General features: G+C 40.8%; 1 protein-coding gene across 1 annotated transcript in view; it reads left to right on the top strand.

Annotated features, from left to right (window-relative positions):
• CDK14 (cyclin dependent kinase 14) overlaps positions 1-23,607 on the top strand; it is a 657,433-nt gene that overhangs the window by 517,469 nt on the left and 116,357 nt on the right. Inside the window, exon 13 of the mRNA XM_036761007.1 lies at positions 15,087-15,226. Coding sequence (XP_036616902.1) covers positions 15,087-15,226 — 140 coding nt within the window. The remainder of the gene's footprint in view (positions 1-15,086; positions 15,227-23,607) is intronic.

The following is a 23,607-nucleotide window of genomic DNA, read 5'->3' as shown; positions in this document are numbered from 1 at the left end:
CCACATGCTTCTTATATGTAAGCCAAGATCCTTGCCTTCCTTTTCTCTCTTGTCTGTCTTTCATCTCTCTGTTATAGAGATAGAATCCTAGTTTGGTGGGAGTGGATAAAGGACAACAAGTCCTGGGTTCTAATCCAGACTCTACCGCTTATATGTCTTGTTGACTTTGAGAAGTTTACTTCAACTCTCTGAACCTCTGTTTCTTCATTTATAAAATGAGCAGGTTGTCCTTGGCGATCTCTAGTGCCCTTAATTATCCCATGGTTCTATTAATTGCTCCCTTCCTTCGAGGTTTCACAGATCATTAGCCTCATATATAATCCTTTTTTCCTAAAGCTTCCTCTACTACTTAAACAATGAACCAGTTTCCCCCAGTGAATAAATTATAATATTCCCTAAGAATAGCCTAGATCTTTGGAGAAACTGTTGTTTTTTAAATGCTTTTTAAAAATAGTGATTTCTTCAGTGTAACTCCCAGTAAGGAACTCCTTCTACCAGTATAAATCAGCTCCTTCCCAGCAATTTAGAGCCTTCCCCGGGACACTGAGGTGACTTGTGCAGGAATACACAGCTAGGATGGGTCAGAGGAAGTACTTGAACTCAGATCTTCCTGATTCTGAAGCCACCTCTTGTTTTCCACTACACCATACTTCCTGCCTATATCTCTGAATCCAGTCCTCATTTCTCCACTCAACTTCATTATATGTCTTCTCCTGTCTCCAGAACATTACCACGTAGATATATTCTAGGAGTCTCAAACTCAGTGTGTCTGGATAAGCTCCTTTATACATCTCCTCCTATCTCTAGAACATCGCCACCTAGATATGTTCTAGGAGTCTCAAACTCAGTGTGTTGGATGAACTCAAATTTATACATTTACATATCTCCTCCTCTCTCCAGAACATTGCCACCTAGATATGTTCTAGGAGTCTCAAACTCAGTCTGTCCAGATGAACTTATCATTTTCCCCTCTCCACCCCTACCAAGCCCCACCTCCCCACTTTTTCTCTTTCTGGTCCTAGTCACACATCTAGTCAGTTACTAAGTTCTCTCAAGTCTGCTCCAACCATGAAAATGCTCTCTTCCTTCCTAAAATGTTTCTGGAGAACTTGTCTCTGATCTTTCCTTTGCAGCCCATCACACTCTACCAGCTGTGATTCTTATCTTTGTTGCATATCATGTTCTCTCTAATAGACTTGAGGGTTCCAGCTCGAGCTAGATTAGCTGGGCATGTGCCTTCCCATCCACCCATATACCCCTCCTCAGCCCTAGGAAGCCCGCATCCCATAGGGAAACCAGGAATGCCCCAGCTGGAATTGGCACAAACACTGTGGTGGACCCCTAGAGGTTCCCATTCCTCTTGAGTCAGAATCCTGGGGATCCCCAGGTCTTTCCATATTTCCTGTAGCTGAATCCTCCTACATGTGATGTCTCTGTAAATCAGAGTGTGAATTCCTTGAGAGCAAGGGCTATCTTCTTTTTATTTATCTTCATAGTAAAGTATTTAATTAATTAAGTGATGCTTTTTCATTAGTTCATTCACTATTCAATTCCCTGTGGTCAAACACTGTGTTGTGTCTCAACCTCCAATCCCCTGCCCCTTGCAAATAGTAGAAATCAAATAAATATTTGTTGAATTAATTTGAATGTAGCATATCTAAACCATGGAAGAAAACCCTTGTCATCTATCCAAGAGACATATTTTACTAAATGTTTCACTGAACAGATTAGATTTTGTAAGCTAAGAACTTAGAACCCAAGCCTAGAGAATTCTGGCTTATTCCTTCTCAAAGTTTGCCCCTCCCACCCTCCCCATTCACATAGCTTTTTCCCAGCTTGCCCTGAATACGGCACTATAAATGCCAATTTTCTGACATTTGGATTTCAGTCAGATATTCCATATACCTATCTTGGGTTTCCAGGATGGTGTGTCATTTCTTCTGCTGGGAGTTGGCGGCTGCACTGTCTGAGCCTTGATCTGCCCTGTTTTCAGGCATATTTTGTTTTTCTTACAGCTACTAACCAAACAAGGGCATGTGTCAATGTGCAGCATTCTGCCTACCTATTTTCCAACCTCACCCGCTTACAATGACTCCAAGTCATGCCTATTATGTTGTACTCATGTCAATTTGCCTTTGACATTGTCTTAACAACGGTTTACTGTGTAATCAGGTGGGGATTTTTATTTTGTTTTAAGAGGAGATTTAACATCTTCATCCATGGGATGAATGTTGATGTCTTCAGCTTTTCACATCATGGGGATAAATATCCAGACAAAGACTTCATGACATAAGCAAACCATTTTGTCTGTTGCTGTCTTGCCATCAACCTCTGACTTCTATGTGAAAGGCATGCGAGAAACCACTAACTCATGCTGTAATAATGACTCGTCCCCTCAGTGAGAGTACATGTGTAGCACCTTTATTTTGGCTACTGATTTCTGTTGGCTTTCAATTTTAAAGGCACAACTAGCATAGGTCTACTTACTGCTTAAGGGAATAAGAAACTCATACATAAGCCAGCTTTGGAATTTATAAAAAAAAAAATCCGGATGAGAAATGGCTTAGCTTTCTCATAAAATAGTCCTAACCAGGGATCAGATTGGAAGTTAGAAGTTGGTCCTACTCTTAGGAATAAAGATAGCATGAAACTCAAGACTTTAGATCCATTAAAGATGGCCACAACATATTTAACACTTATGTTCTAAATTACTCTATCCTAGCAAATCTTGTCTCTTACCTGTACAACTGTTCTCTGAACAAACTTAGATCAGTAAATAAACATTACATCTTTAAGCAAAAGTGAAGAGTGTCACTGCCTTCAAAGAGCTCACATTCTACTGGGAATATGTGACACATTAATTTTTTTATAAATAAATATGGAGTATATACGAAACAAACACTAAGTGATGGAGGAGAAGAGCTGAGATAAATAACTAGGAAAATCAAGAAGCTGAGCCTCGAAGGTTACTAAGAGAAGTTGCAAGAGGGGAAAATAAAGAAGGAGAACATTCCTGGCAAAGGCAGAGGAAGGAGATGATGTCTCATGTGGGACCAGGAAGTATTCCCATCTGATGTAAAGGGGATGAATGGAAGTAATGTCCGATATTCCTGACCGGGTTTTGAAAGGCTTTAGATGGCAGAGGAGTGTATATTTTGTCCTAGAACTAATAACAAGCCGTTGGAACTTCTTGAGTGGGGGAGTGACGTGATCAGACATGTGCTTTAGGAAAGTCAGTTTAGCAACTCTACGGAGGATGGATTGGAGATGAGAGACACTCCTGGATAAGTTCTTTCTCGTTGAGTTTTCATGACACTTCTCTGTGTTGGTTCTCTTCCTACCTACCAGACCAATCCTCCTCAGACTTCCTTGTAGAGTCATTTTGTATGTCTTGCTCTCTATGCATGATGATTTCCCAAGATCTGTCCATGGACCCTCTTTTCTCTTTACCTTCTCTCTTGATGATGTCATCCACTCCCAGGGGTTCAACTATCGTCTGTTTGCAGATGACTCCCAAATTTACTTGAGTTCTCTCTTGACCTTCAGTCGTGCCATAGCCCATTGCCTGCTTCACATTTCCAGCAAAGACAGTGGGATGACGGGGATAACTTTACTACCACTCTCAAGGTGTTTGTGTTCTGCTGTGAGGAGGATGCACCACAAACACAGATAAGCAGTCTTTGGCAAGTGGAGAGTTCAGAGCAGGCTTCTTGTAGGAGGTCACACATGTAAGCTTGAATCAAAAGCCAGAATGCAGGAGTAATTCCAAAGTTGAACAGACTGCCGTGGGGAGGAATAGCCTTTCTTCTTCCTAAAATTCTCTAAGTGAAGGCTTGAACTTGCCATGATTACCAAGAAAGGGGAGAGGTTAGACAAGATAGTAAGCCAGACAGCAAGGTCATAGAGAAAAGGAGGAGAGAACTAGAAGGTTGGTAGATGACAGCTCTATGAATGAGGAAAAGATGATTGATTCCTGGGGTGGTATGAACCTGATTGTCTCAGATCTCCATCTCCTGACATCCTCAGTTTCCTTCAAGTCCTGGAGAAGGGGCTTGAAGCAGTCCTGCCTTCTACAAGAAACCTTTCCCAATCACCCTTAGTGCTAATGCCTTCCCTCTGCTGATTATCTCCAGTTTATCACATGGATATCTTGTTTGTATGTAGTTGTCTACATGGTGGCTCTCCTAGTAGACTGGGAGCCCTCTGAGAGTAGGGACTATCTTTTGGGGGTTCTGCCTTTCTTTGTATCCCCAATGCTTAATACATAGTAGGAACTTAATACATGCTTTTTTACTGACTGATTCGTTGACTGACTAAGGGCCTTGAAGCAGCGGCAATTTCCAGGAATCTGCCTTTAGGTCCTATAAGAAAGCCAATTTTCAGTTATTTTGAAGAGATGAAAGGAGTGATAGTGGTATTGGAGGTTCGAAGGGCACAGTAGAAGGGTTAGGTAGGAGATCATGGGGAATAGATGGCAATAATTGTTAGATATATAGAAATAGACATATAGGGATGTGCTACTAAGGCAGAGAAGGTTAATGAAGAAGTTTACTGCTCCCTTGACTATGGTGGTCTGAAGTTATGCTTTTCTACGGATTTGGTCCCTTGAGGGGCAGAGATCACCTTGATTTTCTGATTTCTCACTTTAGGAAAAGTGGGTAGAATCCTCCTCACAGATTTAACTTATTTTCTTTGACTCCCCTTCTATTTAACTAGGTGCAACAAATATAAATGCCTACTATGTGGATTTTTTTTACTGTGCCTTTGCTATAATTGATAGAGGAAACTCCCAATGAGTAAGTTCCATCTATTAATGTACTAATGCAGGTTGGCACCTGCTCTGCATTAGTCTTTTAGAAAGTTGCCAGGGGCACTGAAAGATACAGTGGCTAGCCTTGGGTTTCATAGTCTGTATGTCTCAAAGGTGGGACTTAAATTAATTCCTCCCAGACTCTGGATGGCCTTCTTTCCACTATACTTTGCTTCTTCTCCAAGCAGTGAGGTATAAAGGTGGGAGAAAATGATACTGTTGCTGCCATCAGTGAGTTTAAATTGCATGTAATGGGTGAGATAAGACACCGATACACAAGTATGCTACAAGAAAAAAGGAGGGAGGGACAAAGAGAAAAGGGAGTGAGCATTTTTTTAAAGTGCCTACTGTGTGCTAAGCGCTATGCCAAGTGCTTTTATAAAGTATTTTCTCATCTGGTCCTCACAGCAGCCCTGGGAGGTAGGTACTCTTATCATCCACATTTTACAGTGGAGGAAAGTTAGGCAGGCAGTGGTTAAGTGACTTGCCCAGGGTGACACAGCTAGTGTCTGAGGTCAGATATTCCTGACTTCAGGTGTAGCATTCTATCTACTGTACCACTTAGCTACTTTTCCCTTCCCCACCCCTCCCCCAAAAAAGACAAAGTGGGATGAGGAATATGGGGAGAGAAGGACAACCTTCACTTGGGAAGGTCAAGGAAACTTATTCCCTGTACCTCCTTTATGGTAATCACCAACATTATTAGCTACAGAGAGATATCATATTGTATTATAAAGAGCACTGGATTGGAAGTCAAAGGCCATAGGTTCAAATCCTGGTTCTTACTTACTACTTATGGGACCCTTGAGTGAATCCCTTAATCTCAGTTGTCCAGTGTATAAAATGAAAGTCTTTGGTTGGACTCTGTGACCTCTGTGAGGTTCCTTCCAGCTCCAAGTCTGTGATCCTATGATCATTTCCTCCCTGAATCTCCATCTCTTCCTCTGTGAAATGGGGAGTGCTGAAGGGATCATAGTCTCAGTGCTAACTTCACAGGGTTGTTTCAAGGCAGTGACTACAGACATGGGAATCATTGTTCCTACGGTTACTCCAGTCCCCTCACACGACACCCAGTGACCCAAAGCCCTGTAGACTCAAAATTCCTTTTCGGCTGTGCCCAAGAGTTTTCAGAAAACAGCAATCCAGGATGCTCATGACTTTAAAGAAAATAAAATAAAACCCCCTCTGTAACTGCATATAGTGCCAGAGGGATGTGCTTCAACCCTCCGTGTCTCAAACCCCCATTCCCCCCTTTTACCCCTCTTCTTCTTTACCTTGTGTGTTCTGTTTGTTTTTTATAGCCCTGCCCCTTTTTTTTTCCTTGTGACTTTGGCTGATGTCCAGTCAGTGAGGAAATAAATATGGGAAGGAAGAAGGCTGTGGAATGTTGACGGCGCTGGTGTATTTCTTCCTTTTATCATGCCCCAAGATTCAGCAAAGTTGATATAAATTCACCGTGCCTTCTTTAAAGAGCATAACAGCTCGGCATTCTTCCTTTAAGAGTCAGACTGTAAAAGGTGACTTTCTTTCTCTCCATTTGGTCTAAGCCTGTAAAAAGCATTAAGTGAAAAATCTGATCTATTTGTTAGGGCATTTACTGCATTACTAAGTTATATTTTTGATTCTTGGTGAAAGGTTTATTGAGAACATCAACCTTGGAGAGGTTTTGTCCAGGATTAAAGATACATTCCCCCACCCCTTCCTTTCCTGAAGAAATAATAGGGCCCCCAAAGATGCCTTTCAGGAGCTATATTTAGTCCTGTTTACTTTCGAAGGACACACCGTTCTGTTTGCTGAGATGTGGAAGATAGCCTTCAGAAACCGTGCTTCTGATCCTGAGATTTGTGACCTTCTACAGCTCTTCAAAGGAACAAAAGGGTCCTGATTGCCGTGGAGTTAGAGGCCCCTATTAGCCACCTTACCCATGCACAGATGCTTAAAAGCAACCCTCCCTGCCTACCTTATAACACTCTGGTGAGACAGGCTGAGATCTCTTTTGCATCACCCATGTGATATTATCTAAATAGATGCAAATGACTCAGACCAGCAGACCATCTGAGAGTACATAAAACATTGGGCAGGGGTTTGGGCTTGGGGGATAGTGATGAATAGGGTTTGGTGGGGTTGTTTTGGGCAGAAATAGATAAAAATGGGATTTTAAACCTTAAATGAAACTGTCTGTCCTGAGAACATGAGAATTAGAACAAATACAAATGTATCCACTTTGCATTCAGAAAAAAGGAAGCCTCTTTGCCTTGGACCGTAGTTAGAATGAGGCCTATGTTGTTCATTTTGGCCAGTGAATTGGTTTATTTGGCTTAAATATACTTCTTTAAATATATTCTCCCTTTAAATATATTCTTTCTTTAAATATACTCTCCCTTCTTACAAGGGAGAGTTCTGGAGTGGGGTGGGAGAGGGGGTCATTAGCAAATGAAAATGGAAGTGATACATAAACCCATCTTTATATATCATGTTTATGTAAATATTGTGTCAGCAAGCATTTATTTTTGTATAATATATAAATATATCTATAATTATATATTATATGTTAATATATTAATATATCTTTATGTAAAGACACAAATATATAATTTAAAGCATCCCTAAAACGTTTGTTTTAAAAATCTAACTTCTTCAGCATATGAGTATTTGGAAACTGTCAATAGCAAGGATGACACAGGATTTGTAACAGTCTCCAACGTTTAGTCTCATCATAGGCATCCAAAGAGGCAAAGAAAAGCGTTTTTATATTTCACCCCTTCAGTGGAAGTGTAATCTCACGGCTGTGGGCACTCCGAGCTCTGATCTCTTTTCATCAGGATCCCCTCAGCTCTCCTTTGTCTTCACATTTTTCCATCTTCTTTCACTAACAGAAACATGGTCAATCCCAGAAGAAGCCATTCATCCCAGACCACCCTATAATGTGTATTCTCATTTTCTGTGAAATCCTGGGACAGAAGTGAGAATAAGAGAATTGGACTTCTTACAGTGCCTCAAACATGGCACCCAGTCTCCCACCTCTTGGAGTCTTTGCTCTGGTTGCTTCTCTACTTGGAATGCATACTGTTCTCATCTCTGCTCTGGAGATTTCAAAATTCTGCCTTTTACATGAAGCCTTGCCGGATCCTTTAGAGAGCTAGAAAAAAAAATAACATTCACCCAATGCCTGGCACTCACTGCTGCATGGCGATCCTTTTATTGCAAAACAATTAATTTATTCTCTCTGCCAATACATACCCTCTTTCTCTTCACACTTCCTACGCCATCATCCCCATACCCTCCTGCAGACCTCTCCTACTTTACTGAGGCAATAGAAGCCATCCCCAGTGACTCCACTTGCTAAATCCCTACTGTGTGCCTCCAAACCCTCCTTCATTCCCCAGTGTCTCCTCCTTTGCTCCAGTCTCTGGTGAAATAGTGGCCCTTCACCATGCCAAATTCAACTAATCCTTCTTTTGCATTTTATCAAGACTCTTCTGGTCTGCTCAGGGAGTTTCTCCTTGATCATTCACTGTCTTTTTCTCATTATAACTCTCTCCCTATCTGTTGACTTCTTCCCCACTGCCAACACACATGCCCAGGTCTCCTCCTCCTTTAAGAAGAATCTCCACTTGACATGATCATCCCTTCAGGCTATTACTGTATACCTTTTCTTTTTTTCACAGTCAAACTCCAGCTTCTTCTCATCTTCCTATTTGATTCCAGGAAATTCCAGACCCAACTCATTGTCCAAGTGTACTTCTTAGCCAACATATATGTAATGATTTTATAGATTGCCCATCCAACTACATGTTTGAATCTCAATATACATTCTTTATTCTCTAAGTCTGTCTGTCCTCATTGGAGTTCTGATCTCATTTAGTAAGCCCCATAATATTGCAGGGCTTGATATAATTGGCATGTTGTCAGCTCCAAACAGGAGCTTATGAATAACCTCAACACACGCTGAAGACATATATTTTTGTATTTGAGGATAGGGCTCTTTGGGAGTCCATCATGGTGTTTTATTATCAGTATTATACAATTCCCATTTTAGGTCCCCACCATCCCACTATGGCCAGAAGAGCTCTGCCCTAGTCACAGATCAGCATAATCCATATATTCAGGCCTTGACAAGCTGAGGGAAAGCCAGCATATTTGTAATCTCTGGCTTTCGTCAAGTGCTTCAGGAGCTCCTTCAGTGCCAGGATTTTATGGGAGACATTCATAATGCCAAGCTCAGCCCCAATTAAAGAAGGGAAGCTTTTCAGGGGTGGAGCTCCAGCACATAATCATATAAATATTTTAGGTTGGTGCTTAGTTGTTGTCCTTCATGCTCAAAGAGGACCAAAGTGACATCACTATGTCAGAGTCAGTGTACAGTGTGTCACACTGTGGCTGATCAGATCAATATGTGCCCAGAAGGCTCAACCACAGGTCAGGCACAAATAGTCCATATGAACATTTGGAGTGGTGGTGACTCTAAATTTGTGAATCTTATGTTTCTTCTGAGCTGCCACAGTTCTGCTTTGCTCTTCTTCGATGTGGGCACACCATGCTGGATGGTCCTGTGCCAAGGTCTCCCATGTCGCAGAATTGATTCCAGAGTTCTTCAGAAAGACCTTGAAAGTCCCTGTGAGCGCTTGGCTTCTGTGAGTTCTCTGTAAAATAGTTGTTTTTAGGCAAACGTACTTTCATCATTCAAACAACGTGGCACCGAGTGATTGGATACTCACTTTATGTCAGAGTGGATGGACATCTGAAGTAAGGAAGACCTGAGTTCAAATTTGACCTCAGACCTTGCTAGTTAGCTGTGTGACCCCAGACAAGTACCTTAACCTCTGGCTGCCTTAGTTTTCTCAATGGTAAAGTACAAATAACAGTATTATATACTTTACGGGGTTGTTGGGAGGATCAAATGAGAGGATATTTATAAAGAGTTTAGCATAGTGCCTGGCACACAGTAGGCACATAATAAATGCTTATTCCCTTTCCTTCCTCCTAATTCAGTAAGTAGCCAAAGAAATCCTCCTTGCCTGACATTTCTGGCCTTGATTAGAGAGTACCTGATGCCCCAGAACAGTGGTCTCTAACTTTTATTTCATCATACCTCTCTATCAGTAAAAAACTGGTGGTGGGGGGGATGTACTTCTAATTTCTGTATGTTTAATTTGTGTAATGTTTAATTGTAAGTCAGATATATGCAATAGTATGCTGATAATTGCGTTCATTATTAACCTTGTACAAAAATTGAAATTTTGAGGAATGAGTTAAAAAATAATATTTGATACGAGTATCGATAGAAGGCTTCTGTCATTTATCGAGTAAGGGAGTGATATAGTCTAGCCTGAGTTTTAGGAAACTTGCCTCTGGAGCCGTGTGGAAGAGGAATTAGAAAGGAGAGAACCAGTAACCCCGTTGAGGATGTGAAGAAACTGAAAAGTAACAGGTTAAGTAATTTGTCCAAGGTCCTACATCTAGTAAATGACAGGGACTCTAGTGGGTTTGGGTTTTTTGTTTTAGTTTGTTTTGTTGCTAAATAACCTGTTGACACAGAGTCCAATATGGACTTCTGTTTTTACAAAATTTCTTGATATAACCTTCATGAAATAATAAAATACCAGCCTTTAGGGATATAAAGAAAAATGGGAAGTGTGAAGCTTGAAGGTCTCACGTAGAAAGTGACCCGAGGTGAATTTTAAAGGAGGCATGATTCTCAGAGGTAGAGAGAGGTAAGGAGGGAATCTATTCCAGTTATTGAGGATGGTCTGTCAGTCAACAAACATTTATTAAGTGTCTGCGATGTGCTGGGCACATAGACTAGCCAGTGAGAAGGCACAGAAATGAGAAGTAGAGCTGGCTGTGAGCCAAAAGTAAGGCCAGTTTAACTGGACCAGAAGAACAACGAAGGAGAGTGATGAAGTATAATAATAATGGAAAAAGTTAGCTGAAGCCAGGTCATAAAGAGCTTTAAATGCTAAAATAAGGACTTTTTATTTGCTTCTAGAGGAAAGGAAGGAGCATGTCATGGTCATATCTACATTTGAGAAAAATCAGTCTATGTGGAGGGAGGATTGGGATGGGGAGAGATGAAGCAAGGAGATGAATAGAAACATACTGCAATGGTCTGGGTGAGAGATGATAGAGGCCTTGATTTAGGTGATAGACCCTATTTGAAGACCTCCCTGTTTAGGTGAGAATGCTAAGACCCAGAGGGGCAAAGTTATTTGTCCAGACTCCCATGGCTAATAAGTGACCAGGCCATTGTTTTGAACCCTGACTTCTAATCCTAAACCTATAACAGCATTAGCCTCTGTATAAGAAATAGCTCCCTAACTACAATTCAACAGAAAAAAAATGGATAGTCGCTAATAGCCCCTTCCTAGAGATTTTCAAGTGAAAACTAGTGATTTCTGGATCAGGTACAAACTGAACCTAATAGCCTCTAAGGACCCTTCTGACTCTGAGATTCTGTGCATCTGTCCAGCCCAGCGTTATCTGCTTTTTTGTGTTTTGTTTTGTTTTATCTTTCCAATCAATCTAAAGCAGAATTTAATATTTTCATTTCCTTTGGCCAGTTTTTGTCAGCCAGCACTAGAGCAACCTCAGCAAAATTAAAAATAAATGTTCTTTTAGATTTCTTCAGAGGCCCATGGGATGACCGAAAGCCCTGCTTCTTTCTGATGGATCAGGGCAGGAGGGGGGAACAAGGAGAGGAGGAGGTTTGAAAGAGGGAGAAGTTGGAAATCCTGGAAACTATTGTGACCAGTTAGGACTATTAGGAATTTTCAGAGCATTGCCCTACTGATGCATCATCCACAGGCAGCGTCTTTTCCCCCCGTTGAGCCTGTCATTCAGAGCACTTGCTGGGGACTAGGGAGACTTTCAGACAATTCAAAGAAGAGCCCCTATACAAAGGGAGCTTTGAAGGGAGAGATGATACATGTAGAAAAAAACAATAACTCACCAACAATGAGAGAGCGAGCAAAGAACAGCTTTATTAAAATCATACAGTTGAAAGACAGCATAGTGTAGTTGAGCAAGCACTGAATGTAGAATCTGAGGACCTAAGTTCAAATCTGCTCAGTTGGAACTTTGAAAAAGTCATCCACCTTTCTGGACCTCGGTTTCCACATCTGTAAGATCAGGTGATTCTAGATCATCTCTAAGGCCCCTTTTAGACTGTTTTCTGCTCATAATAGTACTTTTCTCATTCATGCTATGGGCCAACATGGCCTTTTGTCTCGAGTAGTTTGATTTCAAGCATGCTGGAGGAGACTTGGATTGGCTGAGCTGGTTGTTAAATTTTCTGTGTGAGCATTTATTCTTTGAAAATCCACAAATGCTACCTATCAGAGGATGATTTATTATTTTGTTGATTTTCTAGACTTAAGAATTAACAAGGAAGGAAATGTTAATTTAACAAATTTGACTCAAAACTGTATTATGCCTATGTTCCCCCCATCATTAAACATTCATAAGATACCCTTGATTTTAAGTGTTCTCAGGTGAAGACTGTAGTGTGGGGTTATTATGAACTAAGTTGTTAACTTTGAAAGGTTTATCAATGAATGAGAAGCATTCTTATTGGAAAGTTTTCTTTTGTCATGAAAAATATAGCTTGAAAGTAGAAAATTATACCAAAAACAAACTTTGTTTTAAAAATCTTATTACCCTTTTTTGGGGCAAATATATATGTGTGTGTGTGTGTGTGTGTGTATGTGTACATATATATATACATCCATGTATATGTATATATATATACATATATATAGAGAGAGAGAGACAGAACTTTTCTTATTTTAAATAACAATGTCTAATTATTAATGTAAATTAGAGTTCTTCTCTTCATTTCACTTCATGCGCCACGTACCCAGGGTTCAGAAGTTCATTGAACATGCCTAAATCTTTTCTTGCTTTGGTTTTTGTTGTTGAGTCTTTTTTTCCCCAAAAGCCTACACCAAACTCCAGTGATCCCAACCATGTTCTGCTTGACCAAATACTGACCTGCCTTTGCCATATGAAGAAACTTAAGCCAAATTCTTTTACTCCAAATCATTTTCCAGCTAGTTCACTCCATACAAGTCAGCAAACTTTGAAGTGTAGTGGGTAAAAAAAAATTGCCTTTGATGTGTAGACAAGGAAGAGTGGCTTCATTTAGGTGAGCTGAAGAAGGGAGATATGCTTCTTTACATTGATAGATAGGTTTATTACTCTGAAATCATTCTAGGACTATTCATAAAAATATTCTTGTTTAATCTGGCCGTTGTGCCACTGATGGTCTCTTGGTCATGAATGTTTTAAATACCTTTTGATGAAATTATGAGTCCTCCCTCTCTTGCCCAGAAACTGTCACCTATTGATTGATTAACATGACGGTATTGTCCTAGTGGGGCCAGCTAGATGGCTCGGTGGATAGAGACTTGGCCCCGGAGTCGAGAAGACCTGAGTTTAAATTTGGCCTCAGATACTTATTAGCTGTGTGACCCTAGGCAAGTCACTTAACCTCTATTTGCCTTAATCCACTGGGGAAGGGAAATGGCAAACCACTGTAGTATCTTTGCTCAAAAATCCCCATGGCCTGTATGGTACATTGGGTCACAAAGAATCAGACATGATGGATTTACTGAACAACAACACAGTTGTCCTAGTAGCTAGACAGGGACAAATTATTATATCTGAGAAACAAGGCTACAATGCATGGAATTCCAGCCCCTATTAAATTTTAACATGGAATGAATCATGTATAGAACAACGGACTTGGAGTCAGGAAGAATTGAGTTCAAATTTGGCTGCAGCCACTTACTAGGTATATGTCTCTGGGAAAGTCATTTAACCTCTGCCTCAGTTTCCTCAGCTGTAAAGCAGGGATCAAAATAACACTTACCTCACAGGGTTGTTGTGAGGATTAAATGAGGTAATATTTGTGAAGTGCTTAGTGCAGTGCTTGTCACACTAAAGGCACTTCATAAATGCATGTTCCCTTCCCTCCACTTAAAATACCTTTTTCTCCTCCATTCAAGACTGAACATAAAGCTATCAGAGAGAAAGCAGTGACTGTATGTTAGGAGACTTACTGGCATCCTTAAGTCAAAGCTCAATGGGAAGTGCATGTTTAGAATAACTAATACCTACACAATACCAGTTAACATATACTTTTAGAATTGTAAAATGAATCACAGATTAACAGAGTATCTAAACAGAATAAAATATTAACAAAACAAAGGTCTCTCTCAAGGCAACTGTAGGAATATTAATATTTCTTCATCAATAAAGAAGAACAATATTTATAGATGTTCTCAGAACACATGAAAAGTATGCTAAAAACTCAGAGAAACACTTCTGCAACCAACTGACATCACTTAACAGACCAGTAGTACAGGCCAACAATTGAACGTATGCTAAATTTGTCAAATGCAATCTATTAAGAGATGTGTAGTGAGAAATCTGTTTATTATTATATTGTTTCTACATCAAACTCTGGTAGACTCACCAAGTTTTTTCTGCCACTGTCTCCTTGATTCACTTCCTATGTGGGGCCCTCCTGTGGAAACCAACAAATAAATGAGCTAAAACATTAAAAAGTAAAATCTAGGTGTTAATTGGATAACTCTAAACGATTGGATGAGGTGAAATGGAAGCCTGAAAAAGCAGAAACTGGAATACATTATGGCCGGGCTCCATGATCTGCATCTCTTTTCTATTATATACAGAAGTTTAAAGAATCACATATGGTGTAAGGAATCCCCTTGTGTTAATATCATAGTAGTTGATATCTGATGGTCTGCTTAGGCAAATTATCTTCTGTTCAATCAAGGGAAATTTAGATTTCTAGGAAAAATTGAGTAGCTGAAGAGCTTTTATTCTAATCATCATACTCATTTTGGATTGGTTTTCATGCAAAGATACGCAGATGTGATAGAATATGTGGTTTTTAAGGTTGGGTCCTATTAGTTAAAAAATAGGTATCATTTCTAGCCACTCAACAGGTAGTTGCTGGACTGGTCTGCCTCTGGGCCTTGGGATTTCTATCCTAAATATCTCCCCAGTTTGCACATAGTAGAACCACCATTAAGTGCACGGCCCTCAGATTTCTCCAGGTAAGGGCCCATTTTGATCAGTTGAAGTATCCTTAGAAAAGGGTGTATGGGGGCGGGGGGGGGACACAGTTCTGTTGGTGCTGGTTTTCAGCAGGTTTCCTTTTAAGCCCCCTTTGTTGAATGAAAATATGGAGAAGCTTAGAAAAAAAGATGCTTTCTTTACTTTGTCTTACCCCTTACTGTTTGCATTTCAGGCTAAGCTACGTGAACCATGCAGAGGATCTGGCCTCCAAACTACTCCAGTGTTTCCCAAAGAACAGATTGTCTGCCCCGGCAGCCCTGAACCATGAGTATTTCAGTGATCTGCCTCCCCGGCTATGGGAGCTAACTGATAGTGAGTATGACCCAGCCTCTGAGTCCTATGAAAGCAATGAAATTGGCATGCATGTGCGCGTGCGCACACACACACACACACACACACACACACACACACACAGACAAGACTGGACATGCACATATACGTAGATATGCATGTGTTTACTGGAATCCTGCCATTCAAAGTGCAGAGTTTGCTTGACACAGGAAGAAAATGGATTCCTTTTTCGCTATCTCCACTCTGCAGTGTGTAGTGAGATATCTTTGTATTTAATTATATGTGCATCCTAAAGAATTATCTGAGTAGTCAGTCAAAAAGCAAAAAGAAAAATGCAATTTACATATTTAGTGCTTTCCACATACAGTACTTTGTAACTGGCTACAGTACACAGAATTTTTTTTAAAAGATTCATTTCTATTTGATTCTCAGATATTATCTTTGTTAGAACAATAACCTTAAAACAGACTGGCTGAGGAGCACAGAACTGACAACTGGTTAATTTACTAAGCAAAAAAATGTAAGAACGATGATTCGTAATTCACTTTAACCAGACATGCTTTTGGTTTTCTCAGAGGCAGCCCTTCTCCAAGCCTTTTAAAACAAAACATTCTCCTGGTGGGTTTGCATTTTGCTTTTATAAAAAAAAAAAAAGAAAGTTCTTATTTACACAGCCTTTTTCAATTACATTTTAAATATTTGGGAAGGATTTATGGCAGGGAGGTCCTTATCTCTTTTCCAAAGTGTAAAGCCTCCGTCTTGTGAAATCTTGTAAATTGGATTGCAGTAAGAATATTTCTGATCTGTAGAGATATGTTCCACCCAAATGACAAGCTCTGGCTATTTGTTCTTGTAGGTTTTAACATTTAAAAATGAAGGTTATTTTCTAAAGCTATCTTGGTGTATGCATATTTAATAACATATTTGGTGTTTATTTCTCTGTATATGAGACATTTTGTACACTTGGAGATAGAATTTGCTTTCTTTGCTCTCCTAGATTTTGGAATTTTCTTTGCTTATTGCTATGTTGGGTTCCTAATTGACCGCAGTATAACCCCATCACTTGGTGACAAAACTCTGGGAAATGAATACTGCACAATAGGATGATAATATACATTCAATTAAATTTTTTCCCATATATGTCCATACATGTGAGTAATTTGACTACTTCCTCTCCCCTGAGCATCCCACACATTCCTCCTCCTGGAAATATCCCTTAGGGAAAGGGACTAGATCTAGAATTTCATTGGCACAGGAAATTCTCAGATGAGAATTCTGCTAATACAGGTCGGCACTACATACAATGTATAGTCTTAGAAAGTTGCCTATGGAAGAGGAAAATTAAATGATTTGCCTTGAATCACACAGCTAACAAGTATCAGAGGTAGAATTTGAACCCAGACCTTCCTGACCAGTGGATGATAAGTTAGTCCTTCTCCTGCTTTATTTCTTTCCCCCCAAAAGTCATATAGCTGACCATCACAACAGCTTTAGCCATTTTTTTTTTCTTAAAGATGAAATCCCTGTGGCTAGATAATGAAATGATGATGAATCTCTCCCTGCTGGAAAAAAATGATACAAAGAGCTTCATTAGTTTATGGCTCATCAGACATCAAACATACAGTTTGTTTTTCATTTAGTGTAACAGATAACTCCAAAGCGCCCGGCGTTGGTGACATCTCAATCCCATCTGACTCGACGATTGAGCTTAAGCCAGGATTTTGATAGTCTCTGAGTTCTGAATTCTGTAGTAGTGCTTCCCTGTTAATATGGACTTATTACCCACTTGCCACTTAGTTTATCAGCCAGTGGTTAAATCCAGTTCTATCAGTGGAGTAAATGCCTGCACATTATCACTCGGCAGCAGGCTGCCAGCAGAGACAGCCTTGTCCCCGTCATTAACGAGCACAATGTATGCAGAACACCAGAGGGGAATTAAAGCCACAAAAAATACCTCAGGGTGGCATTTTTAATATGAGAATTTAATTTGTAATTTCACAGATTAAGAATTTTGGCTGCATTAATCCTTTTATCAGCTCACAGCAGGTTATTTGCAGAAGTATAACCATAAGGCGATATTCATTGGCAGAAACACGTCTTTGCATAGCGTTAAACATCAGGAGCGGTGGAACCTTTTGAAGGGGGGAGAATAAAGATGAAAAATCATTATATTTTTAAAGCAAGATTCTGCTAAAGGCCTCCGGTAACAATTTCGAGTTACAGAAATGCTATTTCTGTGTCTAGTAGATAATCATTATGGAGCATAAATCCAGTGGCAAAAAAAAGCACAATCCCAGTGTGGAATACTACAATCAATTCCATTTGGAACAACCTAGTCCTACTTGTAAACATGTTTACAAAACAAAGGATTCACAGACTTTGGAGTCTTGGAGAAGTACTCCCTTTATGGGAAATTACTGGTTTAGGGACTTTGCTGTCTAGGTCTAGGCTTTCCCTCATGATTTCTACAAAGGTTTTCCTTACAAACTTCCACAGTGGCAACTTGAGCATATCTAGAGTCATGTGAATGCAAATGGACAGTGGAGTGGACAGTAGCAACGATACTGAAGCTGGTTCCCTTTCCCAAGGGAGTTTTTTTTTTTTAAGGAGTGCTTCATGGTAAGGAACCTTGCAGAATCAATAAAGGAATTGGCCTAGGGATGAAGTCTTGGTTTGGATGCATACTCCAGAGTAGACCTAATATTTTCAAAGATGACTTGTAATGCTTTTTGGAAGATAACACTAAGGGGGAAAGACTTCTGTAAACTGGAAATGAAAACTATTTAGGAAGGAAGGAAGAGGAAAGGGAGGGAAGGAGGAAGGAAAGAGAAAGGAGGAAGGAAGGGAGGGAGGGAAGAAAGGGGAGGGAGAGAGGGGGAGGGAAAGGGGGGGAGGAAGAAAGGAAGGAAGGGAAGGGAGAAGGAGGGAAGAGAGAGAGAGAGAGAGAGAGAGAGAGAGAGAGAGAGAGAGAGAGAGAGAGAGAGAGACAGGTGAGAGGGAGGGAGGAAGGAACGAAGGAATGAAAGAAGGAAGGAAAGAAAGAAACCAGATAACTTATGGAAGAATATAGTCCTCATAATTCCTTCTTCCCCTTCTTCGTGACCCAAACTCTGTACTATAAGAATATAATGCTTTGATGTCATTGGCTAATACTGTCTTAGTCACTTTGACATTGGCTTGAAAAAATGAAGAGTATGCCTGTTGTTCAGTATGCTACTTTGCCTGCTACAAAAAGACCCCCAAATATTTTAACATTGCTCCTTATTGTTCTCCTTCTTTAAACTACCTCAGACCCATTTGCATAGGACCCGTATGTGTAAATAATTTATAACCCACCTTCAAATGAAGCAAGGGAAGAAGCATTTCAGCCTGAGCAAGAATAATAAATGGTGAAGACTGCATGTGCCCTGGCACTGGAAGCTGGTTAATTCTTGTGGCTCTTGTTCCATATACCTTGTCATTCGCCCTCCATCCTAAAACCCCAACAGCCTTGCTCCACTTCTTCTCAAAGATTTAATTGCTGAGAAGTAAAGGGAGGGCTGGGCATAGAAGGAATTCATTACTTTCACCAAATACACTATGGGGCATTCTCTAGTGTATACTATCAAGTTTCATAAATAATTAAAGCTGAACAACCCTTGTCAAAGTAAATGAACAAAGTACACTTTACAGTGCTGAGGCCCTGATTTTATACATTCATTTGCTAATTCACAAAATGTGCATCTGCGAAGGATGAGTCCCATCTTTGGAATAGCTAGCAACGCCTTTTTATATATTCTTTTGGGTCACTTCACACTTGGAAGTATCCTGATGGGCATTTCTGTTTTAAAAAATGACCCGTTGTAAACAAACAATGCATGCATTCACCTAAAAGAAAATTGAGAACCACCTGTTGCCCGGATTCCTCACGTGATTGTTTATCATAGTTATCCTAAGGGTCTTTGGTTGTTCATAAAGAATCCTAGAATGTTAGAGCTGGGAGAAACTCTAAAGATGTCCAGTCCTTTTATTTTACATATGAGGAAATTGAAGCCCGAGATTATCAAGTGTCTTGCCCACTGTCACATAGAAAGTTAGCAGCTGAGACAGGTGTGATGGCACGTGTCTGTCACCCCTGAGACTGGGGGCTTGCTTGATCTCTGGAGTTCTGAACTACAGTGGGTTAGACTGATCAGGTATCACCACTGAGTCCATCACGAGCACAGTGAGCCCATGAGAGTAGAGGTCCACCCAAGGAGGAACAAAGCAGCCCAGGTCAGAAACAGGAGGTCAAAGTTCCCATGCTAATCAGTGATGGGTTTGAGTCTATGAGTGGCTGCTGTACTTCCAGCTTGGATGAAGGTGAGCTAGGGAGATATGGGCAGGAGGGAGGGAGGGGGGTGAGCGGGAAGGAGGGAGGGGGTGGAGGGAGGGAGGGAGGGAGAGAGAGAGAGAGAGAGAGAGAGAGAGAGAGAGAGAGAGAGAGAGAGAGAGAGAGAGAGAGACAGAGAGAGAGACAGAGAGAGAGACAGAGACAGAAAGAGAGACAGAGAGAGAGAGAGGTGGATGGGAGAGAAAGAGAGAGAGAATATTAGAGTGGGAGAGGGAAGTCAAGAAGGAAAAGAAAAGAAGTTGAGAAAGAGGGAGAGCTAAAACTAAATCTTTGATTGTATGTTTTCTAGCCCAGTGGTTTGGTTTGGTTTTGTGCTTTTTGTAACTGGACCACAACATCTCTCTAGTCTCTGTGTCTAAAGAGTTCCTAAGCAGATGTTAGATAAGGAAAAGAATGAAGTAAAGTCAGTTAGCTAGTCAACAGATCTTTACTGAGCACCAATGATACTCTTATTCTTAAGCCGTATGTCATGAGGAATGTTTCTTTTTGGATGGAGTCAAGATCTCATCTATGTGCATCCCTTCTGTGTGGATGCATATCATGGGACAGACAGTATTTCATCCTGAGTGAATCTTCCCACAAGATTTCCCTGGAGATCCTAACCAATGTGCCACAGCCCTTCCTTGGACTATTTTAACCTTCTTCAGGTCCCATGCAATGCTCTGTGTCCTCCCTCTGCTGTCAGAAGCAGTATGGGAGCACAGTAGATAGAATACTGGCCCTGGAGTCAGGAAGACCTGGGTGGGAATCCCACCTCTAGCAGTGACTGACTGTATAACCTCAAGTAGGACATTTCATCTCTCGAAGCTTTCATTCTCTCATCAGTAAAATGGAGATAATCCCTACCTCCCGAGGGTTGCTGTGAGACTCAAATGAGATCCCACTTTTAAAGTACATCACAAAATTTAAAATGCTATGTCAGTGTCAGTTATCATAATTGTTCCTACTTCCCAAGCTCCCACTACATCACCAGCCCACTTTTCCTTTTCTAATCATTTGCATAAATTCTTATGTGCAGACCATCAGAGGTAATATGCTATAACTTACTTGAAGTCACTGTGCCTTTCATTACCCATGGGTCATCTTCAGTGGATCCATCCATTATCCATGGATCTGTCTTCAATCCAGGTTCCTCAGACACTGTGGGGAATTTGAAAGCAGGTTTTGCTGCAGCAGCTTTACACAGAGAAAAACTGATCTAAGTGAAGTAATTCGACAACAACATAAGATAGCAAGGTAGTACCAGTTCATATGGTGTTTTTTATTCCTTTCTTTCTCTTTTAAAAAAATAAAGATAGTACCAGGACTCTTTATCCTGGGCATTCTCCATCACATCTTCCATTACGTCCAAAAAAATTAGATTTGAGTAGAGGGAATGCAAGGATAATGTAGAAATGTAGGTCCCGCTAAAGTCTTCCTGTCCAAAAGGAGGAGACACAGCATGAAGACATTGCAAACTTAGATAATAATAATAATGCCTTACCTTTGGATAGTGAAAGCATATTTATGCACATCATCTCCCTCAATCCCATAACATCCCTAGTAAGACTTGTGCTCTGGGTTTGAGGATGGGTGGATTAAATTAGGAGGCTTATTGAGTTGAGGTTGGCTGGCTTGTTGGTATTCCCAAGCTAGAGATTTGGAAATTAAAAAGGAGAATCTTCTAGCCCACAAGAAATCCAGCCATAGCAAGGTGTGGGATGGGGTTTAGGAAAAGAAGGGATCAGATATGTAACATCACATCTGGTGGAGGAGAGTTTGAAGACATTGGGAATTTGTATTGGATCCGGAAGGCACAATTAATGGATATTGATGCTGGGAGCATTGTATAGAACTTTGTGGAGCAAACATAGGCTTGGAAATTTCTCAAAAGGGAGGTTTTGCTGTTCCAGATAGGAGATAAATATTGCCTGGCAAGGGGTTTTCTGATCAAAAGAAAAAGAAGCAGGAAGATTTGAACAGTGTTATGGAGAGTGGAGTCATTTATTGCTGCTTCTGCCAGATCAGACAACTCTCTGCTCCCCAAACTTGCCTAGTGTTTTCTCTCCTTTACTCACATTACTCCCTTTGCCTGAAATGTTCTCCTTCCCCCTCTTTGCCAGGTGAATTCTTAGCTAGCTTTTAAAGCCCACTCAAATGCTACCCTTTCCATGAAGCCCACTTACTGCCCTCCTCCTACCATCACCACCACCACCGCTGCCGCCGCCACCACCACCACCACGTTACCAAACACAGCTTTGACACGTCATGTGCAAAAATCTGTTATGTCTATATTGAATTATTTTGCTGGTATAGTCACTGTGCTTGTGCCATATCCTCCTGCTGCTGTCTCAGCTGCACATAATGATTTCCTCGCACTTAACTCACAGCTCCTCCATACATAGAAGGTGCTCAAGAAGCATTTACTGAATTAAAATTAATTGCTTCCAAATTGTATTGAAAGGTTGCTTTTGCAACAGTTGGTCCTTCTGGCGAGAGAGATGTTAAGCATTCAATGATTCAACAAGTGTTTATTAGGGGCCCATCTCCAGTCGTCCTGATCTATACCTGGCCATTGGACCCAGATGGCTCCAGAGGAGAGAGTGAGGATGGTGACTTTGATATAATTCACTTATGAGTCATGGCATCACCTTCCTGATGTCATGGTCCTCTCCGAGAATGAAGGACAAACAACAAATGTTTATTAAGCATATACTGCATTGTAGGGCATTGTGATGGGTTCCAGGCATACCATGATGAATGATACCCCCAAGGAGCTTACACTCTATATAAATTACTCAGCTGTGAGTCAAAATGTTCTCAGGAGAGGACTTCACAAAGAAATTGAAAGAGAGGAGAGTCATTTTCCTCCTAGGGGCAGGGAGTATCAGAGAGGTTTTCGTGAAAGTTGTGGAAGCAGAGCTGGGCTTTGACATGTAGAACATTGCCCTGTATGTTAGGACAAGGTATAGTAATCCAATGCACACAGGTATCTCCATGGCTTCACTTTCTCTGTATGCTTGTTTCCATAAGCACGGAGCTAATAATATTGAAACTCAATGATCAGCATATATCTTGTTCAGTGATTTCAGTCATGTATGACTCTTTGTGACCCCATTTGAAGTTTTCTTGGCAAAGATACTGGAGTGGTTTGCCATTTCCTTCTCTAGCTCATTTTACAGAGGAGGAAACTGAGGCAAACAAGGTTAAGTGACTTGCCCAGTGTTACACAGCTAGTATCTGAGGCTGGATTTGAACTCAACAAGATGAGTCTTCCTAACTCTAGACCCTGCACTCTATCCCTGCACCACCTAGCTGCCCCATCAGCATATAATACCTGAGTTTTGTTGGTTTTTTTTTTCTCCTCAGGTAAACAGAGCACTGTAACTTGCCAGGACATCATGCCCTTGATGGCAGGTGTGCTGGGCAGGCAAGACCCCATCCTCATCTCCCAGTTTATTATTTTCTTTTCAAAAAGGAACGATTTACTGCAGCATTTCAGTCATTCAACCAACAAGCCTTTTTAAAGTGACTACTATGTGACCAGGCAGTGTGGTAAAGTGCTGAGAGCATCCAAGAACAAGAATGGGAGTTCCTGCTCTCAGGGATCTGACATTTTAACAGGGGGCACAGTTTGTGTGCGTGTGTGTGTGTGCGTGTGTGTGAGAGAGGAGAAAGAGAGAGAGAGAGAGAGAGAAAGAGAGAGAGAGAGAGAGAGAGAGAGAGATGTCCAGAAAATGAATACAAGGCATTCTGTGAGTGGGGGCATTAGCAGCTGGAGGATAGTAATAGCATTTTAAGCACTTTACAAATATTATCACATTTTGTCTGGGCAACCTTGGGATGTGTTGGTGCTATTATCATCCCTATTTTGCAGACGAGAAAATAGAGGTAGAGGTTAAGAGACTTGCTCAGAGTCACACAGCTAGTAAGCGTCTGTGATAATATTTGAACTCCAATCTTCCTGGTTCCAAGTCTATCACTTTCTCTACCGTACTGTCTGGCTGCCAGAAAGGATCTAGAAAGGCTATGTATATAAGAGATGACCCTA

The sequence above is a fragment of the Trichosurus vulpecula genome, chromosome 5 (assembly GCF_011100635.1).
Source record: "Trichosurus vulpecula isolate mTriVul1 chromosome 5, mTriVul1.pri, whole genome shotgun sequence".
Taxonomy (NCBI): domain Eukaryota; kingdom Metazoa; phylum Chordata; class Mammalia; order Diprotodontia; family Phalangeridae; genus Trichosurus; species Trichosurus vulpecula.
Note: the sequence above shows the minus strand (reverse complement) of the source record. Positions and strands in the feature narration are given on the sequence as shown.